The 12,349-nt window shown below is 36.1% G+C and overlaps 1 protein-coding gene and 1 long non-coding RNA gene across 2 annotated transcripts in view; both read left to right on the forward strand.

Annotated features, from left to right (window-relative positions):
- The first annotated feature begins 1,251 nt into the window (after nt 1-1,251).
- The window catches only part of LOC309485823 (large ribosomal subunit protein eL19-like), a 60,803-nt gene continuing 49,705 nt past the window's right edge, over nt 1,252-12,349 (forward strand). The window contains exon 1 of the mRNA XM_082152881.1: nt 1,252-1,375. Within this exon, the coding sequence (XP_082009007.1) occupies nt 1,284-1,375 (92 nt within the window). The 5' untranslated portion in view covers nt 1,252-1,283. The remainder of the gene's footprint in view (nt 1,376-12,349) is intronic.
- LOC309485883 lies at nt 1,382-11,709 on the forward strand. The gene is made up of 3 exons (XR_014201302.1): nt 1,382-2,198; nt 6,845-6,934; nt 11,034-11,709. It is a non-coding gene; the product is annotated as an uncharacterized lncRNA (long non-coding RNA).

The raw sequence follows: 12,349 nt of genomic DNA on the forward strand, positions 1-12,349 counted from the left end.
TTGACAAACTCAAAGACGTAAATGACATTTGTATGTATTCTAAACAAAAGACACAGTTTGTACTGAATGTCATCTTGCTTATTTTGCTCAAGATAAGGATTTATTAGGTCCACATGTCATGCAAGCTATAACTATGCTTCTAACCACAGCTCGAGAGCTGTCGTTCCAACCATTGGAACGGTGTGTGGTTGGAACGACAGCTCTCGAGCTGTGGTTAGAAGCATAATTTCTAGAGTGCATGTGCACTCTAAGAGAGTGTAGAATGATTGAATCTGGAAATAAAGCAAAATAACTGAGAAATAGTCCTCAGATGCCATGTCTGTAATTTATAGCAAAACATCTAGCGTTATCTCAAACAGATTCATTAAGTTATAACTCCACCACGTGCGTGACGTCATAAACCAAGGTGGTTGAACGACCACTTTGCGACAATACGGTTTCGGGAAACAGTCGTGACTGAGCTCTTCAACGATGCATCGTGATCGTACTATGGTAGTTAAGCAGTGAGTAACGTCGTTGTTCGGGAAACGCACCCCAGGCTAGTTCCTTCCGTCGACAAACTTGCCGGCGCGCTTTGCTGTATTTTTTCACATAGCAGCAAAATAGACTTAAAATACTCTGTCATTTATGGTCATACAGACTTAAGAAATATGAAAAAATAAACTGTTAAATATCTACTTTTTTCACTTACAATCGAAATAAAACATTGTGCTTTTGTAAAATAAAGAAAATAAACAGGGTGTGCTTTCTGCCTCTGCGTCTCCGTGAACTTTTTTTCTGGAGTACATCTCTAAACTTACAAAAAAAAAATAGAGATGTCAGTCGTTCTCATGGCAACTCATCCTACAGAGAGCGGGCGCTATTGAAACTAGTCTCAGGTGCCCGACCAGGGGGGAGTCAGGCTCTGACCAGGTGTTTAGTTACCCTGTAAGTAGGCTACTTATTGAAATTAAGTACCTACTCAGTATGAGTATGCGGATTCGAACTCAGTATGAGTATGCGGATTCGCATAGTAGGCCTATGCGAATTGGGACGCAGCACATCTCTGATCTCCTAACGCATGTGACGCAAAACGAGATTACGTCACGACGTCCGCTGTACTTTTTTGGCACGTACCATTTTAATTGAAAAAGGGGTCTGTTATTCTTACTCACGTCTACCTTAATGAATAACAGTTTAGGCTTGCCCAATAATATCCAGATTAAATGTGAATGCACACATTGTGAAACATAATTTATTATTCCTTTGCACAACAATGCATATTTAATGAAGTATGAACGCTGATGATTTGGGTGAAATACCCTTCCTTTATAATGGTATACTACACCGCTCTCTGCGATCGTTCTTTTCTCTCTCAGCGGTCCACAGCAATGAGGTAAGATTTCTAGGCCTACTGATGTAGACATAACCAAAGCCCCCGAAAATATGATGTTATTCGCTGATGTTTTGACAAAATGTTGAAGTGAAGGCATTGTCTTATGGACTTCATCCCAAGTTCATGCGTTCTGGCTTTGTAATGAGCTTTAAAAGCTTTAGGCCGCTGTTCGCTTAGTGTTCCGCGTTGTCTCGTGCTCGGACCAAACAATCAGACTAAACTCATTTATCAACACAGCTGGCCTTTTAAAGTAAATAAATACATTTCTAAAGAAATGTTTTGACTGCCTAAAATAGTAGGATTTGGTCCCACTGTTTAAGCTAACGTTATATGGTGCGAAAAAGATGTAGCCTACCTAGTTAATAGTTATGTCAATATAGTTATAATTTTACATGCAGAAGTGACGTGTTATTACTTGTACTGTTATACGCGGGTAATTAACTGATGTTCACGTCAGTTAGGCTATTTACTTAAAACCCAACTGTTTACGTTACCAGAATGTTCGTATAACGTTACACACAAAAAACGTCTTTTTAAGGCTTTATTTTGGTTAGCAAGAAAAGTTTTGGAAATACGGAAATGGAATGTTCTTTTTAGGTTTGCATAAAGTCCCCTTAAATTTCAGCAACTTTGTTCTAATTTTCCCAGAATGTTTGCCTAATCTCTTTACTCTAATATAATTTAACATGCTGTATGTCAGTAACGTTAATCATCCAGCACTCCGGCATCCATATAAACTAAATACAGTCTGTGCTTGCAAAGTTAACATGGCTGTGTACGTTTATTTTTTGTTTAGTCATTTTGCTTCCACATTACTTGAAAGGTAAGATCCCAGCTAACATGAGTCCAGCGGGCCAGTGGCGGACCACCGGTGGCAAAGTTGGCGGCCCACCGGCGGATGCCGCCGGCGGATCACTGGCGTTTTGCTCATCGTTATTCTAGCGGACCTCCAGCGGCAGCCGCCGCTTTCCCGACGGTGGTCCGCTATCGTGCCGCTGGTTTATAATAAGTGTTTTCTGGCGGACCACGGTCGGTCCACGGTTTATAATCAGTTACTCATGCTAACCAAAATTCACTATAATGGATAAAAAAAGCAATGTACACCAGTCTCAATAGCAGTTGCAAATTAATTTTTATTAAATTAATTTTCAGTGAACAGATGAAATGGATACATTTGCATTACATTTATCAGATTCTTTTATCCAATGTGACTATTAGTCAAGTACATTATAGGATAAGTTGTACCCTTATGAAAATTAACCATGGTTTTACCACAGCATTTGCAGTAAAACCATAGTTGCTAACAAAATGAACCATGCTTTCACAACAACCAAGGTTTAAAAACATACGTTTATAGTCATGATTACCATAATTTTACAGCAATATTACTAGTTGAACCATGGTTTGAAAAATAAATAAATAAATAAATAAATAACATGGTTGGTACAGTTGTACCATAGTAAAACCATATAGTGCTTTTCACAATACAAATTGTTTCATAGCGGCTTTACAAAAAATGCATGTTCAAGGTTATACAATCGCAAAATATCCTTTAATCAGCCAGAGGCGACTGCTATTCACTGGAGAGCATCTTCTGGCAACAAAGTAATGTCCATAAAATAATCCAAGTCATGAGTTTAAAGTCCTAATTGCTATCCTTCAAAGGGTTGCAGATTTTTAACCCGCTATTCTTACAATGTTGGTAATATGTTAGAACAATGTTTACTCTTTCTCTTAGTTACGTGTACTAAGATATTCCTGTTTATTTGTCAGCAAAACTGTCATGCAAACCTTCCCTTACCTTCCCCGGTTCCACAGAAAAGGCTTAAGATAGTCCCTGACTCAAATGCATTTTTGAACTGTCTTAACGGGAAGCAACTTGCACTGACATATCTTAAAATATTTCAGGGCCATTGTTTTGTCTCAATATGCACACCAGTAATGTTTTTTTTTCCTTCTTTTTTTCTGAAGTACATTTAAAAAAGCTACTTAAATAATCCTAATTTAACTAAGGCCTAATCCTGGCTTAATCTAAGCCCTGTGTGTGAAACTGGGCCGATGCAATGTAAGGATAATATCTGGCAGTTTTGTGTCCATCTATAGTTGCCACCATCTGAAGTCTTTTTGAGTGTTGGTGTCATTAGAAGTCTTCACGAGTGAGGCTGGATCCACACTAGAGCTGCTGTAATCTCTAGTGAACTTGCTGAGCATCCTGAGATAGAAACAGGGAAGCAACAGGAGAAAGATTAGCATTGCTGCTGTCATATTATTTTAGGCAAAAGATGATCATGTGCACTTTTTATTATTTCATCACATATTAACTGTAGAACAAGATTATGAGATGTGTAAATTGAATGCTTGGCTACAGAGATGTGTCTTTAATCCAGATTTAAATTAGGATCATGTTTCTGGGCCCCAAACATATCAGGAAGGATATTCTAGAGTTATTCCCTTACATTCTATTGAATTAATAGGAAATCGTCAGATTTTAATGAGAAAACATGACCTAACGAGTCAGCATTTTTATATTTGAATACTATACATTCTCACAATGCAAACGTCCTACACATTTCTGAGTATTTGCAATGTTGAAAACAGTTGTGCTGATTAATATTTTTTTGTAAACCAGTGTAACATTTTAATCCACTTTCTTTTTTCTCTCTCCAGGATTGTTAAATAGACCCAACATATATATAAATGGTAGTTTACACTACTATTCAAAAGTTTGGGTTCAATAGAATGATTATTTTTATAAGAATAGAAAATAAATATTTTTATTCAGCAAAGATGTATTAAATTGACCAAGAGAGAGAGTAAAGATTTTTTAAAAAAATGCTTTTTTTCCCTTTCTATTCATCAAATAATCCTGAAAAACACAAAAATGTGAAGCAGCACAACTGATTTCAAAACTGAAAATAATCATAAACGTTTCATCAAATCATCATATTAGAATGATTTCTGAAGGATAATGTGATGTTTTCCATAGAAAACAGTTATTTAAATGTTTTAATATTATTTCACAATATTATTGTTTTTACTGTATTTTTAATTAAATAAATGCAGTCTTGGTGAGCCTAAGAGACTTCTTTCAAAACATTTTTTTTTTTTTTTTTTTACCAACAACATTAGTGTATGTTTGAAGTTTTAGTTTAGTTCCTTTATTGTCCACAAGTGGAAATTTGTCTTTGGCTTGGTTTTACTCACTAGTCATATGGTTGATAGCGCCTCAGAGATGATGATCAGCTCAACTCTGCTATGGTGCAGGACATCTGCATGGAAGGATCTAGGAACACAACAAACCATTTGCCACAGAGCCAACAATATTATTATACAATGACAGGTTTATTAAAAGGACAGAAGCTACAACAGAAGTGAAATGCAGAAAATAGAAAGAACAGACAATGATTTCTTAATTAGGATAACAAAATGTATGTTTTTAGGTTTACTTTTTCATTGTGTTGTGTTCAAAACCCTATAACACTTGTGGTGTTCCCAGTCAAAAATAACTGGTCTACAAAAAATAGCTTATAAATCACTTGTTATGCTATATTATCACCCAATTCTGGATTCAATATTTTTGTCAACTTGTTTTCTTTCAGTTACAACTGTTTTTATATTTCTATTTGCATCTGATTAATTGTGGGCCTCATTTTTCTGAGAGTAGGCATTTATGAATAATTTTGAAAATATTAAGTAAAATATGAACATGTTCATTATGTTCATGTACACATATGTGCATGTGTGCTTGCAAACATCGAGCCCTTGGACCTGAGCATGTGTGGATACATGCATACACACGCTACCCAAACACACACATTAAAACACAGAAACTATTTTGAATATTACACACATTCTTTTTCACAGAGAGAAACTTGATCCTACCCTGAACTGCATCTAATATTCATTTATCCATCTGACATTGATAAACACAAAACAAATCAAACTTCCTTTTGAAACATTAAAGTAGACTAGTTTGATCAACAGTGCAATGTTTTTCATATTTTATTTAATATTTCCAAAATTATTCATAAATGCTTACTCTCAGTTAAATGAGGCCCACGATTAATCAGATGGAAATAGAAATATAAAACCAGTCCTAATTGAAAGAGAACAAGTTGACAAAAAAAACAATGAGATAACATTAACTAATATGTTAGGGAAAAAGAAAATCTTCTCTGTTATTTAATGAGCTTCCTCACCTCACCATGTGTTTCCCACTTCTCTGGCAGCAGCTTTCTTCAAAAATGTCGACATTTTGGAGCTTTCCTCTGTTGTAGAGGGATTATTTGTGTTGCTGCTGAAATCACAGAACAATTTTTATCAATATTTGTTAACCGTTGAGCTAGTTTCAGCAATTTTTAAGTACTCCATGTAAGTGACGTCACCGATTAACAGTACGTTTACGTTAAATTAGCTTACGTCCAAGCAAAATCTTTACAAAACTATCAAAACCTCTCATCTACACATAAGATGTGATTAAAGGCCCAAACTTTCATAAACAAAAGCTCAAGCTATAAAGTTAGCCTACCTCTTCTGAAAACGGTTGAGATGCTAACGGACTTTTTCGAAGACACTAAACCATTTCTATAAAGTAAATATTCAACAGACGCGTGTCAATTACAAGTAAGATAAGTGTCAAGAACAGTTGTGTGTATTATTTGTGTGATTTTAGAGGCTAAACTCACCTGAAAGCAGTGAAAACAACAGCGAGAGACGGAGTTTTGCTGACAGTTGCAATAGTGCGGTGCGGTCCCGCGCCGTTTCCTTGGCAACTCATCTCCACTCCAGTGTTTGAACCCGGCTCGAGTGTTCACGCGCACGCACATTAAAACGCGTCACAGTCACACAGCATTTACAAACATAAACATCTAGAATAAGAACCTTACTTGAATAAAACTCTCTTCATAAAATTATGAATTTAAAACTCATTTTGAAGTTATATGACCCATGCATAGGTGCAATTACCACTACTGCACGTGATAGTGGGACAATTGTGGCTTTTTAAAAATAATTTAAATATTTTTGTTGTTGTTTTTACGAACACTCAAGCCCCATATTTCATTTGAACGCGTGCTAAAAATGCTCATAGGCAGTATTTTTTATATCACCAACATTTTGCTTTTGATATTGCTGCAGCTATTAGGTCAGTTTCACAATTTTTTTTATTCTGTGCTTTCAGATTCTTTTTAACTGTTAAAATAGATTAAAACAAATATACATTTATAAATTAAAGACGTCCTGTAAGCGCTCAGAAACACGTGGACCGACTATCGGCTTGCCACTAGTGTGCCGACGGTGGCCCAGCCGCGGAAAACCGCTGGTGGCGTGCCACCCAAAAAACGCTGGCAGACCGACAGGGTTTTCAGATTGGTCGGGTTGCCGATGGTGTGCCGCCGGAGGTCCGACCGTGTCAAACCGCTGACTTTGTGCCGCCCAAAAAACGCTGGTGGACCGCCAGGTCATTGTTAGCTGGGATAGTCTATATGATATAGGCTATGTCTTTTATTATAGACATACATTATAGCATATATATATATATGTATATATATGTATATATATGTATGTATGTATGTGTATATATATATATATATATATATATATATATATATATATATATATATATATATATATGTGTGTGTGTATACAGTACCAGTCAAAAGTTTGGAAACGTTACTATTTTTAATGTTTTTGAAAGAAGTCTCTTATGCTCATCAAGCCTGCAGTTAAAAAAAAAAAAAAAAAAAAAGTAATATTATGAAATATTATTACAATTTAAAATAATGGTTCTCTTTTTTAATATACTTTAAAATGTAATTTATTTTTGTGATGGAAAGCTGAATTTTCATCAGCAAGTACTCCAGTCTTTGGTGTCTTATGATCCTTCAGAAATCATTCTAATATGCTGATTTATGATCAATGTTGGAAACAGTTGTGCTGCTTAATATTTTTTTTATAACCTGAGATACTTTTTTCAGGATTATTTGATGAATAAAAAGTTAAAAAGAACTGTATTTATTTAGAATAGAAATCTTTTGTAACAATATACACTACCGTTCAAAAGTTTGGGAACAATAACTTTTTTTTTTTTAAGAAATTAGTACTTTAATTCAACAAGGATGCGTTAAATTGATAAAAGGTGATGGTAACGATTTATATTGTTAGAAATGTTTTTATTTTGAATAAATGCTGTTTTAATGAATAAATGCTGTTAACGTTTTACTCATCAATGAATCCTGAAAAAAGTATTCCAAATTAAACAGAACAACTGTTTCCATCATTGATAATAACTGAGTATCAAATCATCATATTAGAATGATTTCTGAAGGATCATAAGACACCAAAGACTGGAGTACTTGCTGATGAAAATTCAGCTTTGCATCACAAAAATAAATTACATTTTAAAATATATTAAAAAAGAGAACCATTATTTTAAATTAGGGATGGGGCCGATCCGATCCAGTATCGGTATCGGGACCGATACCAACGTAATTCACGTATCGGATTTTCCCGATCCAACCTGCGGAGATATCCGATATCCTTGAGTCATGTCTGCGCTTTAACGTTGTCTGCTGAAATGACTCCAAAAGTGATTCCCGCCGGCTAGTCTGCTAGCTGGCTGCAAACTGCGGAATGGATTTCCTGAACGGAGGCGCGGCTCAATGAGACACAGAGTTATGAGACACGCCACCGCTCAGGAAATCCATTCCGCAGTTTGCGGCCGCTGTGTGGAAATTCTTCACACTGGAAACACCGCAGAGCAAGACAGCAAAATGCAATGTTTGCAAAGCCGTAATTCAGAGCTCGTTGAAGCTCCCACGCGTCGTACAACACAACGAATGCAATCAAACATTTAAAAAAGCACCACGTTACTGTGCGTTCACACCAAACGCGAATAGCGCGTCAGATTCGCGTCTGCCGCGTCTAGTTGGACGCTTGAATATTTTGAATCCATTCGCGCGCCCAGAGCGAAATTGACGCTCGTAAAAAGCAAAAGTTTGAAGCGAAATTGACGCGCGTCTGAGGCGAAATCCGCTTGTCTGTTTGCACATGGCTGATGTTGATCGAGCATTCATCGAGAGAGTTACAGCATCGGAGCGAGGACCACCCTTTAGATAGTGTGTGTGTGTGTGTGTAAGATGTTTACACTTGCACTTTTCTTATATTTCAAGACTCAAGTATTTGACATTTTGGGAATGTAATAAATATTGACATGACCTACAGTTGCATATTTGTTTTCAGAATGGGATTTTTCCTGTTAACAGGATTTACTGTTTTTCTGACTTCCTTTTCTGACCTTATACTTACCATACATGCATAAATATGTAGGCCTACATATCATACTTGCCTGTTGAGAGGAGTTTATTTCAGCATCATATAAAATAAACAATAATGATAATAATATTAAAGCAAACACAGCTCTGGTATCGGAATAGTATCGGTATCGGCCGATATCCAAATTCAGGTATCGGGATCGGATCGGAAGTGAAAAAATGTGGATCGGTGCATCCCTATTTTAAATTGTAATAATATTTCATAATATTACTGTTTTTTTGTTTGTTTGTTTTTTAACTGCAGGCTTGATGAGCATAAGAGACTTCTTTCAAAAACATTAGAAATAGTAATGTTTCCAAACTTTTGACTGGTACTGTATATGTGTGTATATCAGGGATGGAAATTAACTTTTTTGTCCACAGGCCACTGTGGCTGGTGGATTTAAAAATCTACCAGCCACTCAATGTTTTTACCAGCCACTTTTTTGTTTTTAACCTACAATGTGTAACTGCATGTGAAAATTAATACTACAAGATCTACAATACTTAAGCAGTTTATTTAATCTCAAGTCTCAATTAAATACTGACATTTTCTCTTTCGTTCTTATACACACACCAGGCAAGGCATTATGGGTGCGTTAGTAGGCCCACCCACTTCTCTTTTCAACAGGCCCACCCAAAACTTGTCTTCAAAAAACATTAATATATTCGAATTTTTTCAAGAACTATAAAAAATCGTCAATAAGATCATAATTTGTGCTAAAATAGTCTAAATGTTTAGTTTTAAAAATTTTAAAAAGCGAGTTATGTCTATCTTGATGTTTCTGCGCAAATTCAGCAGACGGGTTTGTTCCGATCAGAGCTCGTGAGTGGAGAGCGCATTTCTGAATATTCCGCTCCGCTCGCTCATTCCGCAAGGTCGCTCGCTCAACCCAGAATGGCCTGATCCTGGTTCGAAAATATGTGGAATAGGGCTGCCTCCGACTTAAAAAAAAATTCTAGTCGACTAGTTGTTGTTCATTTAAGCCATTCGTGGACAAATCGCCCCTGTATATTATTTTAATTATGCTTAAATAGGCTATAGCCTACAGGATAATGCGCATTTACGTAATATAGCCGCACTCAAGCCCACAACCGCACGCATAAAGCTTGCCACAAAGAACTGGTAAAAGTAATGAAAATGAATGTGTCTAAAATAGCAAGGAGACATTTAATTATTTATTAATAAACTGGTGTTTTGCGGATTCGCCATGAACGCCAGAGAGAAATGCACATTTCATATGGATTTCACAATCAGAGAGCCTATTATTTTTGGTTTTGAATATTTTCGTTTAAAAGTAGACATTTCAAGCTTTCTGTATAATATATAGCCTATATTTCTCAAATCTGTGAGGCACAAGCTGAGTTTCGGTGCCCTCCAGTTCACATGCAATGCAAGTGATCATGCCGGCGCCTTATTACATTGTCTGCTATATATGTTCTTCATATATTTATTAAATACAGGCAATTCGTTGATAAAACATTGATCAAAATTAAGATACAATTTATACAAAACGAAAATCTTTTAAAAAGAGCCTTTCTACAAAACAAAACTCAATGAAGTGGTCAAAATCATGTCTTACATGTCATGTCTCCAGACATATTTGCGCATCTCATGATGTATCATATCTTTCTCGGCGAACAGCGCCGTTGCTGGGAGGGCGCCAGCGCCTCTGCCTCGCGAGTGGATGATAGCCCTGAAGACGCCTAGCAATGGTATACCTTTAGTGGCAGTATACCTTTAGTTAAGTTATACCTCAAGAGTCTTCGTAGCGCACTAAGAGACAACGGTATGATGCGTAATGGAGATTCCAAAGCGCTCTTCTTTGGTCAGAACCATGGAGAGCGATCGCGGATAGGTCCGTCCTATGCACCGACACTTTTTACAATGCAACAAAATATTTAAAGAGCATCAAGCTATTAAAATCTATATTTTATTTTATATTTTAATCTGTTATTTTATCAGTCATTTTTATTAGGTTAAAGAGTGATTGAGTAACGGTTTTAATTTAATGTTTTTAATTTAAGGCCCACCTTGTCTCGTCGTAAACTAACCAATCTCGGGACTCCCCATTGTCTGCTTTTCTCCATCGTTCTTTAAAAAAAACGTTTTTTGACCTTCGATGTAACGCCACATTTTTTTGAAGGTGTGCCTCCTCTAAAAGTGTCCGCCGTCCATGTGAAACAGTATGCTATTTTTATTTACCCGCCACGGTGGCCGGTAGGTGACGCGAGTTTACCCGCCACAACACAAAATCACCCGCATTTGGCTGGTGGCGGGTGCTAATTTCCATCCCTGGTGTATATATATAAAAAATAATAAAATTACCATTACCTTGTTTTTATAGTGCTTTATATATGGATATAACTATAATATATAATAATGTGCGCAATCTTGTCACCCTCACTGGAGCCTCATCAATTGGGCGAGCATGCGCTGAACAACTCTGAAGTAAACTAACCCTGGAACAGAACCTGCTCCGGAGTTGCTTGAGCTTTTTAAAGCGGAATGGATTCTGATTGACTCTGCTCTTCTTTTTTATATTTAGAATGATTTTTTTTTTTTAAACTATGTCTTTATTATTATCATTATAGTTATCATACTTTGGCAAGGAAAAGCGAAAGATATTCAGGATTGCGATTTGTCAGAAAAATAGCTTACTAATATTTCTGAACAGAGTTCCCCCTCACTACAGTATGTCACAAGTACAAAAGAGACCATTGAGGGGAATCTCCTTGACAAACAAAAAGTATTCATAAATATAGCTGCAAGAAGTAAATTTTAGGGCAGAGCAAGTCAGAAACATTTACATTTTACATTTTACATTTATTCATTTAGCTGACGCTTTTATCCAGAGCGACTTACAATTGCTATATATGTCAGAGGTCGCACGCCTCTGGAGCAACTAGGGGTTAAGTGTCTTGCTCAGGGACACATTGGTGTCTCACAGTGGATTCGAACCCGGGTCTCTCACACCAAAGGCATGTGTCTTATCCATTGCGCCACCACCACCCCCTAGAAACAAAGTGAGAAGCTTAGCAAGCATGACAGGAAGCATCAGAACTGTAGAATAAAATGCTTATTATTTTTCAGCATCTGGTTCTGCCGTCGTTTACTCAGGAATATTTTTAAAACTAGTCTGATACAGACTAATACTAAAAACATTGCAATTATGGAAACTGGCAATATTATCTCCCTTTTTGTTAATATCATTCAGCGTAACAAATATTTTTTGGCAAAAATTAAACTATGCTTTTTCTGACCTGTAATTATTAAAATGTTTAAAATAATGTGATCATACTAAATTTTCACTTCCTTACAAAAACTTCTGACAAACGGGTAAAACCTTGTGAAGGATATTAGCGAAGTATAAATAATAAAAAATTAGAACTGATTAGTATTTGGGGCTGCACTGTAATCCTTAAATAGTCTTTTAATATGCCACCAAATGTTTCTTGTTTTAAATAGCCTATGCCAAGTAAGATTTTTTTGACACATAAATAATTACACTGAATGACATTTTAGTGGGTCTTCTCCTGTAAATCATGGTAAAAAATGTATGATAGTCATTATTTTTTGTTTAGAAAAAATAAAAAATTAAACAGGACACATTCTAATGTACAGGGAAAAAAATGAAAGCTGTATTAAACATTTATATATATA

Source organism: Leuciscus leuciscus (assembly GCF_965113295.1).
Source record: "Leuciscus leuciscus genome assembly, chromosome: 21".
NCBI lineage: Eukaryota > Metazoa > Chordata > Actinopteri > Cypriniformes > Leuciscidae > Leuciscus > Leuciscus leuciscus.